A 23067-nucleotide genomic window follows, 5' to 3' on the forward strand; every position below is an offset into this window, starting at 1 on the left:
TTGTTCTATTTTTAGTAGTTGTTTCACTTTTTGGGAAAGTGGATAAGGTTTTTTTTTTTTTGAGAAATTCAATGGGAAAGACGCCTCTACTTGTGCTTTCAAATAGATTAGGAATCACGGATTCAATTGCTTTAATGTATTTTTAGAATAACTTTAAATCATAATCCTATATTATTTCATTTTTACATATCCAATTTTTTCAATTTGTTTTTTTAGCCAAGTCTGAAATATTCACAATTCTATAACTCATCATATTTTTGGACGATCGGTATTTTTTACCCGAATTTTTTTTCCAACCTTTTAAAACAAAACTGGTTCATTACTGATATTTTCATTTACATATATATTATTATGAGAAAGGTTTCTATACTTCCCCTGCAGCATAGAAGATCTATGCTTCCCCTACCATCTAACCATCCAATTTTAATCAAGAATCACTCACCGTTTGATCTTCGATCTGATGTCTCAAAATATTTTATTTTTATTTTTTATTTTATAAAAATTGTATGAATATGAAATTTAGTGTGTGCCATCTTCTCATTGGGGCGCACCTATAAAAAATATTAAAAATAATTTTTTGATAAAATATAATGACCAAAATACCCTTTGAAATTTTTAAAGGTATTTTAGTCATTTTATTTTATTGAAAATATTTTTTATTTTTTTTTATATTTTTCGATAGTGCGAGTTCAATAGAGGATTGGATGTACAAAATTTAGTGTCAAAATAGTTTATAAAAAAAAATTAAAAATAAAATAATACAGAGACGGGATATTATGATTGGGACAATCTTAGTCCTCCATTTACGATGGACGGTTGGATAAGGAGAAATATATACGTTTTATACTGTAAGGAAAACATAGGAAGCTTTGCCTTATTATTGTTCTCCAACTCGCTAACTACCCACTGCGACCCGAGCCCCTTTCCAAGGTGGATAAGTTTCTTTCGTTTTTGCTTGTTTAGCTTTAGCACAAAAGGTATGAAGTACAAGGGGCCCCTTATGGATCTCTTTTGGCTTTTTATAACGGAGAGAAAAGCCCCATGCTAAATTTCCAAAAATCATTTATAATTTATTCTAAGGAAGTAATCTATTTCTAAAAATCATTTGAAAAGATGGATCGGTTGGACGGATTGGCCTTCATGAAAACCAGTTTGGATCGGCAGAACAATGAATTGATGGTTAGATAGGCGATCTGGCCGAATGAATTGGCCAATAAAAAAAACAAAATGAAAAAAGAAAAGAAAAGGTAGAGCTGGATCAGAAAGAACCAACCGATTCTTTATATACAATAAGAACTGGACTGGTCCATCGATTCCCCATCCAAATTGGGCAATTCAGATCCCGGTCATCATTTTTTTAAACCCTGATTGCTGCCTTGTCCCCAACTCAAAATATGTTCAATTTTTGTGCCTAAAGTCCGAGTTTGTGGACTTCTGCTTCATTTTTCAAATGGGTCGACCCAAATATAGAATCTTTATTATGGTTTTAAAGGAAGAAATAAATTTTCTTGTAGTATAAATCCTATTCGGATAAATCTCGAGCCGAATGCTATTTAGGGCTGTCAATGAGACAGGCAACATGGAACTGCCCACTAGGCCCGGCCCAAAACTAGTAGGGCTTGGGACACAAACTATGGCCCAAGGGCTGGGTAGGAAATGTTCGGCCCGACTTGGCCCCCCATTTTTTTATTTTTTATTTTCTTGTTTTCTTGTTTTCTTTTGTTTTTTCTTCATTTGGTCTTGGCTCGGCACCTTAAGAAGATCAAGGCCGGCCCTGTGGGGATAAGGGCTAGGCTGGCCCGACCAGCCATGGCCCATTGCCACCCTCAATGAGCCCAGAAAAATAAGGGACAAACACAAGGTATCTTATCGGCTTTGATTAAGCAGCAATTTCCTATAGATAGTTTTTTTTCTATGATAGTTTGGCGCGCAACGGACCAGGCGAGTCTGCCTGGAAACCTTGGGTCTGGGCCACAAAATGTGGTTCGAGGAATGGGCTATATAGCCAGTGCTGCCTCGGCCCGACCATTTTTATTCATTTTTTTCCTTGAGTCTATTAGGCTTGCCTGGCCGGGCCCAATGCGGACATGACCAATGCCGGCCTTGGACCTTTTTAGCCCTTTTGGGTTGGCCGGGCTTGAGGTAGCCTTGTAGGGACTAGGGAAGGGCTAGGGCCAGGGTTGGTTTAGCTTGGCATGTTGCCAGACCAATAGTAATTAATATTTGAGTTTATATATTTTTTGGAATAATAAAAATATGATATGTTGTATTAGTATCGGTAGCGTTTGTGATGATCAAAATCACCCTTTAGATATTTTCCTAAAAATATTGAGGGCATTATGATCTAGGTAAAAGCACTATGAGGTTTTTTTAGAGAGCTAAGAATGAAACTAAGTGATCTCTATATAAGAGCTCAAGTAAATTGTATTACTGTACCTTTTAGAGTCACTCTTATGGCATGTTTGATAACTAGAAGGTAAATGTTTTCTGAAAATTAGAAGTTTTTTTTATGTTGAGAAGAAAGAAGATCTCAGTGGAAAGTTCTGAGCATTTGTGTTTGATAACTTATTAGAATGTTGAAGGAGTTCTAGGCACCTGTGCTTACGTAATGCATATAGGCGAAAATGAACAATAGTTTTGCCTGTAGGTTCGTCAAGGTTCGCTTGTTTTGGACAATAGGGAAAAATTGACCGCTGTGGACATACTATGTCCGTTGTAGGGCAAAAACACTATTCACTTCGTCTGTAGGCATTGGAAAGTGTTTTCCATAATTTAAATATAAATTATGTGATATATAACATAATATAATATATCATATAGTTTTATATATATTTTTTATTACTATATATTTGTATTATATAATATTGTAAATATCTATTATATAAATAATATATATATATATATATATATATATATATATATATATATATATATATATATATATATATTACTTATAATACAATATATATTAATAATTTAAATATAAATATATTATATTACATATAATGCAAAAATATATTGATAATTTAAATGTAAATATACAATATATAGGGCATAATATAATATATAATATATTGTATTTTATTTATACATGACATATAATAAAATAAAACATAAATATAATAAACATATTATATACTATATATAATATATTATAAATATAATACAAATATATATTAATAATTTAAATGTAAATGTATAATATACAGAGCACAATGTAATATATAATATAATATATTTTATATTTATTTTATTAATATATATTATATATAACATGTAGAATATATTATGTAATATGAATATATATAAATATTATATAAATAAATATAAATTAACAATATATATATATAAATATAAGAGTAATGATCTTATGAGACCCTCTCACACCCATGTGTGTAGGACCCTAAAGGATTAACATTAAATTTGACACAGATCTCTAAAAAAGTTATCACATGAGTGTGAGATTTAACTTTTTTAGAGATCTGTAACAAATTTAATGATGATCCTATGGGATCCTATATATATGGTTGTGGGAGGGTCTCACAAAGGAGGGAGGCATAATAGGGTTGAGGAAGAAGCCCTCTTCGGACCAAGTTCCTATTTTAAGTTCTATTGTTTTAGAAGGAACTTTTTTTTTGAGCAAAAGGGAGTAAGGAAGTTCTTCCATCCAAAACTTCCTTACTATATAAGTTCCGTACGTCAAATATGGAAGTTGTATAGTAATTGGGAAGTTTCTTCTTCGTTCCACTAACTTTCCGCCATTAAACACCCTATGAAGTCATGGAAGGGATCACCAAGAGAGAAGTCTCAATGAGAGACACAGAGAGATGAGTCTCAAAGAGGGAGACATGGTGTCCTAGAGAGAAGTGGTATTCCATGGAGTTGAGAGCTGGAATTCCTTGGAGTTTTAAAAACACTCTCTTAATCTCCTGGTTTCTTTGAAGGAGTTTTGGTTGGCTATATCTCTTGTAACTCGAACATTTATTTTCATTATGGCATTAGATTTTGTCATGCTCATGCTGAAGTCCATTTGGGGTATATCTTGAATTTTTTCTTTTTTGTGGTTCATTTTATTCACTTATTTTGTATCTAACGAACTGTATACATGATCTTCAGTGTGATCGAAGTGATTGGGGTTCCCAATTACCCGAGCCGGGGGTTCTTAAGAACCCTACACTGGAAATTTCGGTATCACTCAGGCTCATTAGCAAGTGTTATATGCTTACATGGGCATAAGTTCGCAGCGGGCCGTGCATTGTGGCCCTGGGGCCACAGTGGTGCTGCCTTGACCCAACCCTCAGGCTATATTTTGTTGCACCAGACCCTAATTTTTTTGGGGCCAGACCAACCTAACATGTCGCTTGGCCGCCCTACATAGGTATGAGTTTTAGTATATGTTCATATATATTTTAAAGGAAGATTTATCAAATACTCAAAGAGATGAAGTGCTCATTATTTTTTTGATTTAAAGCCATTCCAACTCAAGACTATGTGGCTTTTTATGGGTATTTTGAAATTAAATAAAGAAGATATAGGTAATGGGTTAAATAGTGGGTAATTTGACAATTTTTTTTACTTTCAATGATCAACTAAATTCATTCATTTTCTAAGAAAAAGAGTCCGTATTGGATTGGTTAGCGTTTGACGATTTGCAATGCTAATTTATAGGCTCCGTTCCTACCTTAAAAAAAAAAAACTAAATCCGTTTTCTTTGTACTTTTCCTTCAAAATTTTGAAATTTATTAACTCCTACTTTGAAAGATATACTTAGTCGTTTACGCCAAAAAAAAAAAATCATGGGAAGTAGACATGAAAATAGTTTAATCTACCCGAGAGAGAGATGCAAAGTTATTAGTGAGGAAGAGACACAAGTTGAGTCAGTCAGTCTAGGCCTGAGCAAGCTGTTGAATGTTGAGGGGGGAGCAGACGGTTGTGGTGTGGTTGAAGCACCTCCGAATTATAATGTTGTTGACATTATGGGAAGTATGCACGGCGTGAAAGAATACATACTGCTCTCGATTTGGGGGAGGGGCAAGCAGAGCACTGTATTGTTCAAAGTTCGATATGTAGCATGCCTGGTTTGTTACTCTAAATCCTGGAAAAATAAAAATGTAGATGAGTCCTGTGCTCTAAAAATGTTCAAGAGAGAGAGAGAGAGGCATGTGGGTTTAGAAAGGAAGAGGAAGAGGCATTTGAGTAGAGAGAGAGGAAGAGAGGTATTTGTATGTGTAAGAGAGAGAGGAAGAGAGGCATTTTTGTATGGGAAAGGTTTCTATACTCTCCTATCCAGCCAATCAATTTAGATCAAGTGAGCCACCGATCATTTGATCTAGATCCGACGTCTCAGAGTATTTAATTTTTAGCTTTTGTTCTACTAATTGTATGAATGTGAAATTTGATGCGTACCATCATCTGGATGCACCTAAAAAAAATATGAAGAATTTTTTGAGAAAATATAACGGACCAAAATACTCATTGAAACGATCAAAGGTATTTTGGTCATTTTATTTTATTTTATGGGATTATTGTTTTTATATTTTTTTTACAAGTGTAGGTTTAAAAGAACAGTGAATGTCCCAAATTTAGTGTGAAAATATTTTATAAAAAAAATTTAAAATTAAATAATATAGAGACATGACATTATGATTGGAGCCATCTCAGCTATCTATTTAAAATGGACTGTTGGATAAGGAAAAATATATAAGTTTTATGTAATAAGGAAAGCATAGAAAGGTAGCCCAGAGAGAGAAAGAGAGGCATTTGGGCTCTCGATATCTCACCATAAGTGGAAGGATTGGAGATTATATCTGCCATAGGTTTATAAAGATTTCCAAAGATGAATAAGGATCCTTGGAGAGTTGTGGTGAGTTTGTTTGAGAGAGAGGGAAGTTGATGGTTGAATGGTGCTATGATTTGGTTCACTCGATCAGATCAAGTTCCATTAGTCTTCTCCCTGTTTATTTGGTTTGGACTGCATCCAAACCACCCTCTGTCCCATCACCACTATCTTTCTTGCTTCAAGGTTATATAACCTCTACACAAAAAGCAAAACTGTTTCTTTAAAGAGAAATTCTAGTACATTGTAGCAGAAGGGGCAAATCTGATAATTAGTGTTTTGACCGCTTGGCCAGGTACACTTGGACTGGCGAGCTAGTGTATCCCCGAGTTGGATACCCAACTTGGGGATTCAAAAAAGAGATTCAAACAATATAAAAAATTCAAAACTTGTTTGTAACATGTTTTTTATGTGTTTTATTATTTTGACAAAAATTGGAAAGTATGTCGGCCATTATTTCTTATTTTTATCTTTTTTGTTTGTTTTGGATTATTTCAAAAAATACCCTCAATCACAAATTGATTTTTCAAAATATTTATATTTTTTACTACATTTTTAACCTCATTTAGATTTTTTTGCTTAATTGTATTTTCAACATATATTTCTTTTTTTTTTTGAATTTTTTAAAATTTTTGGTATTTTTTAGCATGAATAGTACTCGGATCAACTTGGACCGAGTACTCGGTGGGGACCTGAGCCAAGTGCTCGGTCTGGTCCCATGGCAAGTTTGAGTGAATTCACCTGAGTCAATCCTGATTTCGTATAGGATGGAAAAAAACTACAAGAAATAGGAAAAATATTGATAATATCAGAAAAATTGACATTAATATAAAGGGAAAAGTTTATATAGAGCCAAGGCTCTAAACAATCAAATTAGAGCCTATCTCAAAATTTTCCCTCGAAGAACTTGTTTTGATGCCCAAATATCCTCAAATTGATAATCTCGATATCAAGATGCATGGGTATGAGAAAAAAATGGATTTCAAGTTTTGAAAATAGTGTATTTTGCAATACATTTTGGATAGCCAATTTTCAAGATTTTTAAGTTTTCATAGATCTCTCAATCTACAATATTTTCGAAGCTTTAAGCTTTATAAATAGAGATGAAAATATATTTTAAGGCTATCAAAAAAGCACATTTTGACACTATTTGAAGGTAGGCTCTAATTTGATTGTTTAGAGCCTAGGATCAATACAAACCGCACCCATAAATGATGAAAATTTTCTTAAAAAGGAGATTCATTGGACTAAAAAAATCACAGGGTATGAAAAATATTGTTTTTGTCAAAATTTAAAAAATGAGAACTTTCAAGCAAAAAGCTACTGATTTTCCAGCCATTAATCAAACGAATCAGTATAGGGTTATTGAACAGGGTTGAATTACAATTAAGTGGACCCAGTTTCAACAGATTTGGACAAAAAAAGAGGGAGAAATCGATGAAATGGTGGATAGATTAGAGTTTGTTTTGGAAAACTATCTTCTTGGAAAACTATCTTCTCACAATAACCATTTTCACCAAAAATATAAATCCGTAAATCACAAGTAGATTGATTTGGAATGGATCTCTTGAAAAGTTGTGGCTGCATCATCTTGATCACCTAGGCCAAGGCTGATTCCTTGGGAAGAGAGTTTTACTACAAAATCGTTGGACCGCATCATACATTTGAATTTCCAACCTGGATCAAAGAATTAAAAAATTTAAAAGAAATTGGCAAAAAAAAAATTGGGGTTAATTTTGACCTATTATTTGACAAATTGGTGAAAACGAGCCAGAACAGACTGCTTCATGGGGGAACTGACCGATTCTCAATGTTTAGTGGGGACCGGTTCAGATTCAATGATTTCCAATTCTAATCAGGCGATTCCAATCTGGATCAACATTTTTTTAAACTTGATTCACTCTTAATCATGGATAGGGCTCCCAAGTTACACTCACCATTTTAGAAACTAATAGGAACTATGTTTAAGACTTCTATATAAAGCCCTTATCCCATTGGACGCATGCTAAATGGTGTAATATGTATGCGAGATACATGGGGACTTTATACACTAGGCACTAAAGCAACATAATCTTACAGCCATTTCTTGCATTTTTCTTATTGGAAAGTGGATGTTGTTGGTCTCTAAATTTGATATCCTTAGGCATCAGTTCAGACTAAAGCAAAACAGTTTTGATGTTTGAATTTTGAAAAGACGAATCGGCTTTTCTTGAAAACCGGTCTAGATCGGCAAATTGACGCGGTCTGGATATGCGATCCACCAGAGTGAATTGGTCAATAAAAAAGTAAACATAGAGAATAAAATAAAAACTACAAAATATTAAAACTGCTATATAAAGCCCTTACAGCATTGGACATATGCTTAATGGTGCCATGTGTCTGGGAGATACACGGGGACTACAACCATTTCTTGTATTTTTCTGTTTGGAAAATGGATGTTGTTGGTCTCCAAACTTGATATCCTTAGGCATCAGTTCAGACTTTTTGCTAAGGAATTCTCATAATTTTTAATTGAGAAACCTACTAACTCAGTATAACAGGAAAATTGGCAAATCTGTTGGGCATCTGTGCTCTGTAGGGGCTTTTGTTGAGCATGCAACTCAAAGGAGATTATTGTTTCACTTGGCTTAGTTGTATCATGCAACTTAGATATACTTTCTTTTCTTTTTGGTGAGTCAGTGGGGAGAGGGCCCTACCATCGGCAGGAATTGAGCCGTAGCATTGCAAATCGTCAAGTACTAACCAATTAAGCATGGGCTCTTTTCCTACCTGTAGATATACTTGTTACCACTCGGTTGCATATTGAACAATCCAAGTCTAGAAGCATGATAAAACCAGGAGTGTCTCGTACCTGAGAGTCATCATCGTCAAAGCCTTCTTGTACCTGTGAGTGAGTTTTTGAAATACATCGTCGAATCTGTTGTTTTAGAAAGTTTAAGTTCTTGTGTTTCCGTGTTAGAAGTTTGGTCTTGAAGCTCTTTTTAAAATGTTCTTCCATTTCAAATAGAAGTACCTGTAGATATACTTGTTATCACTCGGTTGCATATTGAACAATCCAAGTTTAGAAACATGATAAAACCAGGAGCGTCTCATACCTGAGAGTCAAGCCTTCTTATACCTGTGAGTAAGTTTTTGAAATACATCGTCGAATCTGCTGTTTTAGAAAGTTCAAGTTTTTGTGTTTCCGTGTTAGAAGTTTGGTCTTGAAGCTCTTTTTAAAATGTTCTTCCAATTCAAATAGAAGTACCTGAGCTGTGCTCAAGTTAAAATCTGCGAGTTCTGTGTTTTGCACTTTGGAAGGGGTTGTGAGTTAACACCATGTTTAAAATGTTGTGGTTGTCATCATGTTAAGGTTGCATCTTAGGGTTTAAGGTAAAATTCTAAGCCTAACCTTTACTTTAGTGACCCGAAAACCTAGAGTTAGGCTTGAGCTTGAGTTGGTAGCAATTGACATTAGCTACATTACATCTGAAGTTCGATTCCTATTGCTGATCGCCCTAAACAAAGAACCCAAAAATCAGCAATTAACGCAAAGGAATGACTATTAAATATAAGAAAATTACATAGGTTAAAAAACATTTCCATGGCAAAGATTCCAAACATTGCAAATACATACAAGATGCACACACCCCATGATGCATGCCTCGGGGCTGTTCGTTGTTAACAATGGATGGTTGAGATGAACCACTCATCAACATGCATCTTAAATGGGGGTTTGGAGCTATTTTACATTTAGGTAGTGTGCCATTAGTAAATCCTCTAAAAGCAATATAAGTCATTGGAGTTGTCAACAATGGATGGTTGAGATGAACCACTCATCAACATGCATCTTAAATGGGGGTTTGGGAGCTATTTTACATTTAGGTAGTGTGCCATTAGTAAATCAACTAAAAGCAATATAAGTGATTGGATTGTAGTTATCTTTACTGATGTTAGCGGACTCGGCTTCATCTTATGGGTGAGGTTGAGTTGCCTCAAATTGTTTGTACAGCTCATGGTACAGGAAAAATTTACGAAATTAAAAAAAGTTCTAAAAATTGTGGAATGTTATATAAAAGTTTTGTATATAATTTGGAAGTTTTGGGCAAAGATTGGTGTGTGTTTTATGCAATAATCCCTAGTTTTATGTTGTCCTTTTTTGGGATTTTTTAAGCATGTCCCCCACTATGAATCAATTTTTTTTTTAATTCAAAATTTCCTTACCTTTTAAAGATTATTTGGATTTTTCTTTAGATCCATTTTTTCTAAATTTTTTTAAGCTTATTATAACTTTTTAAGGTTGTTTTTGGTTTTATTTTACTTTTACGACCTTTCTATTATTTTTCATTTTTCTTTTTCAGGGCTTTTGGCTTTCTACAGACCAGGGCCAAATTGATCCTTACCGTTAGTTGTCTACCTAGATTTTGAAGCAATAGATCAGAATATACAGAAGGGGTGAAATTTCGACTGGTTGTGTATAACTCAGGTTGAAGATAGTTAAAGATATAACCGATGAGACCGATCTCAACAACGAAAATGGACTTTGAGAGATGCTGTTGGAGCTCTTGGGGGGCTATTAAGCTGTGATGGCAGATCTTGTTGCACTGTCTTCTCAAAGAAATCGAGCTGCTTATTGAATGGCACTCTGGCTAGCTGCAGCAACAGAGTAAGGCAGATGAGTGTGTTTAAAAGAAAGAGAGCTCACAAAGTAAGCGAATACGATGGGCACACGTGTGTGTGCACGCATGTTCGTGCCATCGAGAGATAGCATGTTGGATTCCCTGCATGTCTGATATGCATGTGAGCGCGCTTACATGCACTTCCCTGCATGTGCGAGATGCATGTATGCGCGCTTTCATGCACATGAGACACGGAGAAAGAGAGAGCGATTTTACTACCAGCATTTTGCCAGACTCCTCTAAAGTGGCACCACCTCCAGAGGCGTAGTTAGTTCCATTGATGATTTTAGATATGTTTGTTGCTGTGAGGCTCAAATATGGAGGTGGGAGTTGCAGTCCAAGCAGCTGAGCTGTGAATTTAGATAAAACAAAAGAGGAAGAAAAAATGATTGATCAAAACACTAATAAAACGAAATAAACAGGAAGATGGGCTCAACCCCATAGCTCAACAAAGTCTCTAACACGAGCGAACAGGGAGGAAGAAAAAACGCACTTAATGTGGTCCTGCAGGACCAGAAGTATAATGTGGTCCTAACACGGTTTTCTTTTTTTGTGACTTAAAAATTTTCAAACAATCTCTTAATCATCTCTATCTACATCGCGATTTATTTAAAAAGAACATCATTTCGAGTCCTTAAAACCCTAGGTAGGATTGTTAATCAAAGAGAGAGTTTTAGACTTATTCACCCAAAAGAAATAGAAAAAGGAGGCAATCTTTGATAGAGTGTAATACAACCATTTTAACTTTCAAATCAAGTTACTATTGAAGAAAATGGAATTAATTCTAGGTGCGGATAATGATCATTGGACAACTTTGATCAAATGAACAACTTGGTCGTGCAGGACCAATCAATTTTCCGAAAAGATTTCACGAATTTAGCATAAATGTAAAAGATGATTTTTCAGGAAACTAGTATTCTATCTTGTTGTCCATAAAAATTTAAAAGGGAAGGCACGTTGTAATACTCGTTTAACTCTTTAATAAAAGAGATAAACATGGTGTATAAATATAAACTTAGAATCTAATGGAGAGAGAAGTGGGTGGAAAACCCCAAAATTATCCCTTAAAATGAGTTACTAAACTTATTCCAATTAACTTAAATTTCCAGGAAAGGAAAATTAGGACCACAAAGACATGGACCGCACCCCACAAGCTGACCCGACCAACCCATTTGACAGCCCTAGTTTCAAGCCCTACATAGTAATAAACTTTTTATTTGGGTAAGTCAGTGGGGAAAGAAGGACCCTTACCCGTTTCTCATTAAATAAAGATGGAAAAAATATATATCATATTTTAACAACCCTACCGTAGGACAATCGTACCAAATCAAGAAATATGATCATAAACTTCGTACCACTTATGGCCGTTATATCATATAATGTTCCATTATATTAATGTTAATGGTGGAAATGAAGGGTGGGATGTTATATTGAGGCATCCGCCCCTTAACCACCGATGCCTCAACCCCGTACCCAACAAGTGCTTTACCTATTATGTCCGAAGAAGTGTGGGTTCCTGTTGTCCCCTTCGGGAAGTCCACTCCCTTGGATTGATAGTTTGAATTGGCGAACGTGGGCAAGAAAATTGTTATTTCCGCTGTCTGTTAAAGAGTCTCCAAAATTGTATATGGCCGGTGCTTGAGGTGGTTGTGGTTTCACTTTGTTGAAGAGGATGCACCGGAGAGAGAGAAAGACTAACAGGGAATGTTGGCTCACCATTTTCTTTCTATTCAGCTTTTGTGGAATGGCTCTAGATTTTGAGTATAGGGAGAATTTAAAGGGAGGGGAATTGAGGGTCACATTCTCACGCAAAGCTGCTTTCAAGGGCTCAAATTGTCCTCTGCAAGTTTCTATTAATCTCTGATCGGCATCTTAAAAGTTTTCAGTTGTCATTACAGATGGTAGCCTCCTTAAAAGTTTTCAGCTTTTTGAGTAAATTTTCATTCGTGTGGACATTTTAGGTGTGTGAGAAAATGCTGAATTTTATTGTATTTCATAGCTCCTCGGGGCTGATGACGATGTGTGCAAGATTCTCAATTTATAAACTTACAGAATAAGACCTTCAATTTATAGGGTTGCAAAACCGTATACTATTACATAAAGAAACATATGCAATGAACCACCTTCCTAATGAATACATAAAACAAGAAATAAAATATTGTATACAAAAGATATATACATGTTTCTATAAGTTCACATTCCCCCTCAACTCAAGATGAGTTTAGACAACATAAAGCAATGCTAAAAAAACATAGCTGGAACAAAAGAAGCTCGAGCAGCGGCAAATCAACAAGTTTTAGAAACAGACGACTCGATTAAAGTAGACTCGAGAACTAGCAGATCAGCAGGCCTCAGGCCTCAAGAACAGACAACCAGAACAAAGTAGGGTCGAGCAAGGACAAAACCTTCAGACCTTTAACTAAGAAAATAGAATGGCACTTTGAAGAGGCAACAAAACTCACTGTGAACCTGAGACAAATTCAGCACCTCACAAATAAAAACAGACAAGATCGAGTAACAAAACAACATACTCAATCATACAGACAAACTAAATAGAACGAAGATAATCTTAAGAATAGAATATAATTTTCTTTTTTAATTTTTTTTTATTTTTTTCAGGATCGATGGTTTCAGAGATTTCTACAATGCTCTACATGATCATGGTGGTGGGTACTGTGACATGACGTCTTAGAGTTCTATTCTTACCAAGTCTGGAGTTAACATTAACAAGAAAAAAAAGAAGATTTAAATTTCTTGAATTAGTCCATCTTTCTCTCATTCTCTCTTACGCACACACATGCATAGTCGGTACATGCTTCTTCCGTATAAATAAAAAGCAAAGGAAAATTGTTTCGTGCAGCAGAGACTACATTTCTACATTTGATGTCCCCGAAGTATAAAGCATCCATCTTAAAGATGGATGCAAATAGGTGGTCCATCTAAAAACAATTGAAACTAATCGTCCAAATGTTTTCTTAATAGAATATTATCTTTAATTTTCAAATTTTATTTACTTTTTCAATTCATGATCTCCATGTTAGAGATTACATGTCCTTAAAAATTAGGTCCGAAAATCCATCTCAAAAATAGATTTTTAAGATGTGACTCATTCCTATATGGACTTATAGAAACCGTGTCCAAAAGCAAAGCATAAACATTTATGGGTCGTTTGGGACCTTGTATACAAGAATCCTAGGTTATCTTAATACCTGGTTTTGTTGATTCTAGTATATATAAAAATTGGTTTTGAGCACAATGTTATTTGCCTGGCTGCAGGAAGAACCCAATATATATATATATAAGCTTGGTACGTTACCCTGTTTGGCACAATGAAGATGATAAACTAGTTTTTTGTTATTTTTTGTTTATGCAGTTTAGTCATTGATTCTTAAAGTTGATTCCGTACTAATACATGGCCAATTAAAATTATCAAATTTCACATCAAATGGTTGTAAGGAATTGTGACCACCTTATATCAAAGATAAATGGTCTCATTGTATACAATCCCTATTTTAAATACTTCCTAATATTTTACAAAAGTAAAATATTAATTGTTACAAAGTTCGATGCCACCACATCGAACCTATCATGGACTAAGGATTTTTCAAGGTAAATTAGAGAGGCTAATGAGGTGGCTGATAATTTGTACTCCTTTTGATAAATAAAATCTTAAAGATTGTCGCAATTAAAAAATAAAATATCCTTCCGAGTTTTGACCTTTTTGACATATTTACTTCCATCCTAGGAATACGTCTAGGATTTCCGAATTCCTCTTGCTTATTCCAATTTTTTTTTTGAATACTTAGACAAATAAGTTTATCCGATACATTTGTCACTAGTAGTCTCATTTGGACTGATATTAATATCTAGAGCTAGGAAATTTGTTTTCATGCTTTTTGTAATATTATTTGATCTTTGATTGCGGTTGTCTTTTACCCAAATATATCCATAGATCTGGGTGATTCATAAATTATGTGTTATGTTCTGTTTAAATTAGTGCATTTCATAAGCCATACATAAATAATGAGAAGCTGCATATTTTTCCTATGAAAAGGCTCAGGATCATATCTTCTCTCTAGGGGTGGCAATGAACCAGGGACCCAACGACCCGACTTGAGGTCTGGGACTATGTGGCCCAACCTGGACCTGACCCGAATAATATTATTGTTTAAATAATATTTAACATAGTATTAAATAATATTTCAATGATATTTAATAAATATAACTTTATATTTTTATTTATAATATTTAAATAATACATATATATTTAACATAATATTTAGATATATTTAAATGGGAAAAGCTTATGTAGAGCCAAGACTCTAAACAATCAAATTTGAGCCTACTTCAAAAATTTCACTAGAAGAGGTTGTTTTGATGCCCAAATTGATCATCTCGACATCAAGATACATGGACAAAGAAAAAAATTGATTTCAAGTTGTGGGAATAGTATATTTTGTAATGCATTTTTTGACCGTCAACTTTCAAGATTTTCAAGTTTTCATAGATTTGTTGATCGACACTATTTTTGAAGCTTTAAACATTATAATTAAAGATAAAGTATATTTTAAGGCTATCACAAAGATTTCTGATATTGAAACCACATTTCTTGATACGATTTGAAGGTATGCTCTAATTTGATTGTTTACAGCCTAGGCTCTATACAAACCGCACCCTATTTACATATACATATTTTTATTTTTGAGCCGGATATATATCCGGGTCCAGCTAGACCGGACTTAGACCTGTTGCCCGCCATAATTCTCTATACTCTTTCTCTCTCCCTCTCTTTCTTTCTCTCACCCCTTGTGTGGCCGCTCACTTGTTTTACTAGAAAATGATAACTCACAATTAAAGATAAAAGACAACAATATTTAAGAAATTGGGAAATTGTTGAGGTTTCAATTTCAATTTGGACCTAGACTTAGAAGTAAAGTTATGATAATGCATGAAAGCCCCAATCCCATCCATAACGAAGTCTACTCTTGGCCTAAAATTTCAAAAAGAAATCTTCATATTCTTAAATTTTTGTGCCCTTTTCGCCACCACATTCTATTTGTACCGCGTGCGGCTCATGGGGTTAAGGCAACATCATTTTAGTACATGATTATTTAATGCCAATATAACTTAAACTCCAAGGTAAGAGGAAATTAATACAAGTTTTTGACCAATTACATACGGACGCAAAATTGATAAAATATATAAAAATTCGAACTTTATTACAGGGAAGGTCGTTTATTGTTGCATTTTTTCTTTTTTTCCACAATCTGCTTCGGTCTAAGGATACCCATCCTTGGACCGGTTTTAATTTTTTACTTTTTTTTAGTTTTTTCTATTGTCTAGGATATATCCTATGTTTTAAGACAGTTGGCGACTAGTCCGAGGTCTTCATCTTCGGACCACCCATATTGTGGTGTTACATCATATTATAAGCGTCTGAAGTTGTCATCCTTGGACCGCCTAGATTGTCGTGTTGCACCACATTACAGGTACTCCGAAGTCTCCATGGATCAAACATAATGTGGTCAAACACCACAGTGTCGGCGGTCCGAGGATGGGGAGCTCGGACCTCTAACTGGATTGAGCCTATGCGAATGTCCGAGATCTCCTTCATTGAACCGCCTATAATATGGTGTAACACCAAAATCTGGGCAATCCAAGGATGAGGGCCTCGGACAGGTTGTCAACTGTCTTAAAACATAAAACACGTACCAGCCAATAAAAAAAAAAAAAAAACTTAAAAAAATAAAATAAATAAAACTGATCTGGGTATAGTATCCTCGAAGCAAAGGGCATTTTGAAAAAAATTAAAAATGTTATAGCAAACGACCTTCCTTGTAAATTTTGAGTATATCTCTTTTTGTAAATTACCTGTTTTTTTTGTATCCATTATGTAATGGGCTCCAAGATTTAAAACAAACAAGGAAGAATTATTAGTATTCGTCTTTTCTTTATGGAAAACAATTTCACTTTGGTTTATAAATCCGTCACGTGAATGGAAGCATATTATTCATTTACTCCCTAGGCAAAACTTACTGAGGAGTATTTTTAAGACATTCAATTATGGGATATAACCTCTTCCACTTTGAGAATAACTTCAAAAAAAGAAAAAAATAATAATCAAATCACACTGTGTGCCTAAAAAAGTAACATCCCAAGTGTTTAATTTTTGGAACGTGAGATCTGATTGTTGAAGAACTCATTCAATTCTTTTGTAAAATAATTACCTAGGGATCCTTACGTAGAAACCAAAACTTTATACGGAAAAAAAATCCTCCCAAATAGCTCTTTTGCCGAAGGGAATAATTGTACAAAATGCTCCCACAAGACCGGACTATACTCACTCAATTCTTAAAATTTTATTCCATGGAGTTTAGAGTTTCTAAAGTATTTTACTAATGGGGTTTGATAGGGCTGCAGCCCTATCAAAATAAGTAAAGCCTCACTTCATAACTCGCAGAAAATTGTAATTCAAGCATTGGAAAACCTTTACATAGATCATCTCGCCTTGAATGTTGTGGTGGTGAAGAAAAATTAGGATTTCAAGTTCTAAAAATAGCATATATTCTAACAAATTTTCTTAGACCATTTATTTTGCCTTAAAAATAAGTGTTCATAGATCCGCAAGATCTATAGATTTTTTTAGTTTCAAAATTTATTATCGGTGTTGGAATTAAATTTAGAGCCATTATGAGGATTTCGATTGCTGAAAGTGCTTTTCGGATGAGAATTTGAAATAGCCTTTATTTTGTTTTCATAAAGCCTAGACTGTATACAAACTTCATCTTTCATTAATTTACACAAATTCAAGTTCAAATATGCAGTGTGCAATATGCATATTCTTGAAACTTGCACTCCAACAAACATGAGTCAGTCACAATTTCACTTTCTACAAATATAACTTTAACATCACCAACTACTATCCAAAGTCCCCATCTCCAAGCTTAAGGTTCCTCAATTCTCCAAAGTTCTTAACATATTGAAATGCCATACACAGAGAGAGAGAGAGAGAGCAATGTGTTTTCTTTCCGAGCATGCCGGAGCGAAGAACCATCATGAGACGATCTGAGAGTGTTCGATGCCGTGTTCTCGAGAATCTCGACAGAATCCCGAGTTGCAAAAGGATAGGTCAGAGTGAGAACTCAAGCCCTTCTCAGTCTGATTTAGAAGCAAGCTTTTCTCCAAGAAGGTTTCTGAAGGTTTACCCTTATGAGTTTAGGAGGTCCAACTACTCTGTTTCTCACTCTACACCACCACAGACCACAAGGCATTTACCTCAAAATGGCCTCAACAAGAGTTTTCAAGGGCACAAAAGTATTAGAAAGGAGGAATTCGTAGAAGATGTTGGGAATGGGAACTCGGGTTTCAAAAGGTGTCATTGGATAACACGGGGTAGCGGTAATCTCTCTCTCTACACTTAGGAACTGTCCTCTCTCTTTCTCTCTAAAAACTGCCTCTCTCTTTCTCTCTCTACTCTATAATTCCTTTGCATGCAATCTCTGCATATATAGGGTGCGGTTTGCATTGAGCCTAGGGTTTAAAGAATCAAATTAGATCCAATTTTCAAATAGTATCGAAAAATGTGGTTTTCATACGAGAAATCTTTGTGTTAGCATTAAAATATATTTTTACATTTATTTATAAAGTTTAAAGCTTTAAAAATAGTGTAGATTGACAGATCTACGAAAACTTTAAAATCTCTAAGATTGATGGTACAAAAATGCATTGCAAAGTACATTATTTCTAAAACTTGAAATCTATTTTTTTTTTTCATATCATGCATCTTGATGTCGAGATGATCGAATTGGGAATATTTGAACATCAAAACAACCTCTTCCAATGAAAATTTTGAGATAAGCTATAATTTGATTATTTAGAGTCTCACCTCTAAATAAACTTTTCCCAAAAAGTAATCCATAACCTACTCATGTGGGGTGACACGGCAAAACTGCAATACTGGATATACACCATTGGGTGATGGGGGTTTGAATGCTCCCAAAGTTGGACGGTGGAGATCAATGTGATCAAGTGAATTTTGGTCATTAGATGCTGATTATTTTCCACCATTCATCGTTTAGTACCGATGGTGGATGTGATATACACTATACCATTCTTTTGGGTCAGCAGTGGTTCATGTACCTGGCAATGAATTTACATGCGTGGTACGACATTATTATTTTTATTGTATTTTAGTTTTTTAGGTGGTTGGGTGGGGAAGGTGTTTCCTGATTAGAAATGAAACTCAAAATGTCACACTATATTACCATTAAGGGATTTACTTTTAATGTAAGGTGGTCACAATTCCTTACAACCATTTGATGTGAAACTTGATAGTTTGGATGTCACAAAGTTCGATTTTTTTTTTTTTGAAGTTTGAGATTGGTCAATAGAATAATTGCAACCACTCAATTTCACATCCAATGGTCATGATTAATGTGACCAATTTGTACCAATAGTCTCATTCTATACTTTCCCATGAAAATTATATCAAACTTTAACGAGAGATTGTGGCACATCCAAGCCATCAAATAGTTGTAGGGAATTATGATTACCTTATATCAAAAGTAAATAGTTTTATTGTATAAAATCCTTACTTTCATACCTACGTTTTTTGTTTTTTTTTTTTTATCCCAAATTGGTCCCATTTTGAACTGGTTTTTTTTTTTAATGAGTAAATTCGGATCTTCAAAAATCCAAATTTACCAAAGACACTTTAAATACGAGACAATTTACCAAGTATAGGTCTCGATCCCATGAAGGTCTCGATTCCATGAAGGTCTCGAAAGAAAAAATCATTGGTAACTTAGGACCTTGAATGTCCAAAGTATTAAACTTTGGATTTTATGATCCAAAATAAGGACCATAATGTCATCAACAAATAGCGCAATTTATGGGAAAAAAAAAAAACCAAACAAATAGGTATGACTGTATCAGCTACTTGCATCCATCTTTAAGATGGATGCTTTACACTTTCTAGACCGCATATGTAGAAACACGGTCCAGCCCGCATGAAACAATTTTCCTAAATGTTATAATATATAAGCGAGATGTACCTTAAAAGCCCATCATAAACAGTTGCTTCTACGCTAAAAAACTCTCCCTTTAATCATCTTGCCCTAGAGATGTTGGATATCGAAACAAAAAGATCTCTAGGTCTTAAAAATAGTGCATCTAGTAACTTATTATCTGTATTGCATTTTTTAGATATGTTCGATCTACACCATTTTTGAAGCTTTAAATTTTGTAATTAAAGGTGGAAATGGATTTTTAGGCTATCATAAAAGTTTTCGAGACCGATGATTGCATCTCAAATAAGGTTTAGAGGTGCGCATTACTTTATTATTTAAGAAGGGCGCCTTATATAAAACCCACCTGAGAAACCCGAGAAAACAGATACACCCATTACATAATATTTTATCCATATTAAAGTTTTTTTCTTTTTTTGAAAAAAATCCATATTAAGGTTTCTATAGTCACTTTACACTCAAGTATCCTAACAATATATTAGTATAGGTAACAATATATTAGTATAGGTATCGGCACGGTGTATACTCAAGTATATAATGTTTTTCAGTTAATATAAAAAAAAATTTCTTGAAAAAAAAAAAGGGTAATTAAAAAGAAAAAAAAAAAAATTGAAGTGAACTGAAGACTGTAATTTGATAACAAAGCCAAGACAAGGGTCTCACAATTATTGAAGTGAAATGAAAACTGTAATTTCATAACAAAGCCAAGACAAGGGTCTCGCTGTCTGTCATAGCGTTAAGCATGTAAACATATCTGTGCATCTTTTCTTAATTTTTTTTTAATACTAGTTTTGATCATTAGCTGGAGGAAACCAACTTTTGAAAATGGGCCTTCTCTTTAATATAATGAACACATTTATAGTTTCAATTTGCAGATCCTCTATATATCAAATTCCACGACGAGCAGTGGGGAGTTCCTGTTTATGATGATAAGTATGAACTTTTCCTTATTTTTAAAAGCCATGAAATATGGCATATATATATATATATATGTATATAGATTTTGAGTTCTTCTTCTCCAATTCTATGAAATCTTAATTTCTAATATAGTTAATACAATAATGCAGCCTATTGTTTGAGCTACTATCACTATCAGGCATGCTATCAGAGCAAAGTTGGACTGATATTTTGGGCAAAAGAGAGCAATACAGGTAAGTTTTACAAAAAGAAGATAATCAATTTTTTTTTATTTAGAATAATTTTATTCATTTTCTTAACAATGGACTTTGATCTGGTCTCATATTATCATACAAGTCCCTAACTATGTAGAAAACATCATTTGAGAAGCCATTTTCTTAATTATGGAAAATTGAGATGTCCACATGTGGAGCTCATTGTCTTACTATGAAACCCCACAAATAGAAACACAACTTTTTCAGTTGGTTTTAATATACCCTAGTCGAAGAAGTCTAGGCCCTGGCCTAGCCCTCAGGTCACATTTTGTATTCCAAGCCCTAGTTTTCTAGTGCAGGCGCCCTTGTCCATTGCCCGCCCTAGGAACAAGCATATGTATCTTCAATGGCCTTTGAAGGAAATTTCCTCTTCTTCTAGCTTCAGCTTGCGAGGAGCCTTGCAAGGTGTACCAGTTATACCTAAAATTGCCAAAAGATATACCTCCAAAGGCTAAATGGTTTTGTATCCAAATTAAAATGTAAACAAGAAATTTCTTCCAAATTTGCGAGGATACTAAGAAAATGTCCGATGCACTTAAATATATATTAATTTCCTAAATTAAGAAAATATTAACTATCCTTTTCTTGAATTCAACTATATGTTTATTGAAATGGAAATTTAGTAAAAAGATTGAAGTTTGACATAAGAAAAATAGATGTGTGAAACTTTTGTTTAATGGAACTAGTTAGCAAGCATACTTTTTCCTGAAGGGTAACACAAGTTAACTAGCATACTTTCCATGCTAATAAAGGGTATTATTTGTTTACTTTAATTTATTTGATGTATTTTTTCTATTTACAAGCATGGTTTTTTTGTTTTCCTTTTGTTGAAGAGAAATATTTTCGGGGTTTGATGTGAATATGATCGCTCTGATGGATGCGACGAAACAAGTACCAGTATTCGATTCAGAGAATAAAACTCCATTGTCAGAGATAAGACTCAGATGCATTATAGAAAATGCCAAATCCGTAGTCAAGGCAAGTTTTAAACAATCTTCTTCTTCTTCTTTTCTCTCTAACAAAAAAAATGGAATAGTTAACCATGGATTTAATTTCTCATTTTTTGTTTGAAATCAAATGTTTTTAGTTGTGAAAATCTGTCAATAGAAGTGGAAAAAAGAATATTTCTCAATGTATCTAGATTTACTTTTTTAGAGAAATGAATTCATTTTCATTCTCCCAAGGATGAACTTGAGAATATCATGATAGGTTTTGTCGATTAAAAGTCCAAATTGTTTGAATTTTGACTTTCACTGAAATTTTTTAGTAAAACATTTTGTAACCTTTAGAATGAAAAGGGAAGCAAAAGACAATATTTCCCCTGGAAATTATGACTCATGCCCAAATTGGGTTATTGAGATAGCTTTATAGTTTCTTTGCTAATATCTTCTTCATATATGACTCGCAATTTTTGGGGAAATCATTGATTAGCCTAAGAGAATATTGTTGTTGAGGGATTCTTGCTTTTTCTGTAGAAACTATAGGTATTCATAGTTCTAGTCTAAGAAGTTTTACTGACATTTTGGAGCTTTGATGGGAGCAGATTGTGAAAGAATTTGGATCATTCAGTGCTTATTTATGGAGCTATGTGAATTATACACCTATAATTAATAAGTACAGATATGGGAGAAATGTTCCTTGGAGAACCCCAAGATCAGAGTTGGTGAGCAATGATCTGGTGCGGAGAGGCTTTCGATTTGTCGGCCCTACCATCATTTACGCCTTTATGCAAGCGTCAGGAATGACTGTTGATCACCTTGTTGAGTGTTTCAGGTTCCATGAGTGTGTTAGCCTGGCTTTGATGTGCTAGTCCTTGATTAGTATCTTCCATAACTCAAGAAAATCTAAAGACAGTTGTTTATTTACATGTTTTTTGCCCAAGTCTCGGTTACATTTCATCAATGTAATTTTCATTTCCCATCTTTGACAAGGAAAGCGCAAAGAAAACGAAGTTTATATAAAAACCTTGAGACACACATACTCACTCTTATATGCGACGAATCCTGGCTTATGTTCAACTAGGATTCAGCAAATCTGTTGTTGGAGTTAATGAGGTGAAGTTTACAGCTTGGCTGCCTAGGAAAAGTCCACTGTCGAATGCATCAATGGACGGAGGAGATCCTACACATAGTTAAGGACGATGAATTCCTCGGGATAGCCATAATCTTATGGTGCATAGTTTAGTTTGTCTCCATGAAACTATCCCCAGACCTTTACATGGACTTTAAAAGGGTTTGTATTCTATGCTATCATTTAGGTTTGAAACTGTTTGCTATAACCTAACTAAATGTCTAGTGTCTAAAAAAATGGCAGATTTTAAGAGAGGAATAGAATACCCAAATTGTTCCTCATTGACATCATAGAATACAAGCCTT

At 34.2% G+C, this 23067-nt stretch overlaps 1 protein-coding gene across 2 annotated transcripts; it reads left to right on the forward strand.

Moving 5' to 3' along the window:
* Positions 1-17006: 17006 nt before the first annotated feature.
* On the forward strand, positions 17007-22656 carry LOC18433945 (DNA glycosylase superfamily protein). 2 transcript variants are annotated; one of them, XM_011625014.3, is made up of 5 exons: positions 17007-17892; positions 20396-20453; positions 20588-20671; positions 21526-21670; positions 22236-22656. In XM_011625014.3, exons 1-5 carry the CDS (start codon positions 17529-17531, stop codon positions 22500-22502), a joined length of 918 nt encoding a protein of 305 aa, XP_011623316.3. In that variant the 5' UTR covers positions 17007-17528; the 3' UTR covers positions 22503-22656. The 2 variants fall into 2 exon arrangements, with proteins under 2 accessions (XP_011623316.3, XP_088705110.1); XM_088848984.1 differs by having other exon boundaries at positions 17009-17892; positions 20383-20453.
* The last annotated feature ends 411 nt before the right edge of the window (positions 22657-23067 follow it).

The sequence above is a fragment of the Amborella trichopoda genome, chromosome 10 (genome assembly GCF_054954075.1).
Source record: "Amborella trichopoda isolate Santa Cruz 75 chromosome 10, AtrichopodaSantaCruz75HAP2 v2.0, whole genome shotgun sequence".
Lineage (NCBI taxonomy): Eukaryota > Viridiplantae > Streptophyta > Magnoliopsida > Amborellales > Amborellaceae > Amborella > Amborella trichopoda.

What these genes read in the sequence shown, in the direction of transcription:
- LOC18433945 (XM_011625014.3), top strand. Translation starts at nt 17,529, where the DNA reads ATGCCGGAGCGAAGAACCATCATGAGACGATCTGAGAGTGTTCGATGC. An exon ending in TTGGATAACACGGGGTAGCG is followed by an intron (nt 17,893 to 20,395) that starts GTAATCTCTCTC and finishes TTCAATTTGCAG; the next exon opens with ATCCTCTATATATCAAATTC. An exon ending in GGCAAAAGAGAGCAATACAG is followed by an intron (nt 20,672 to 21,525) that starts GTAAGTTTTACA and finishes CTTTTGTTGAAG; the next exon opens with AGAAATATTTTCGGGGTTTG.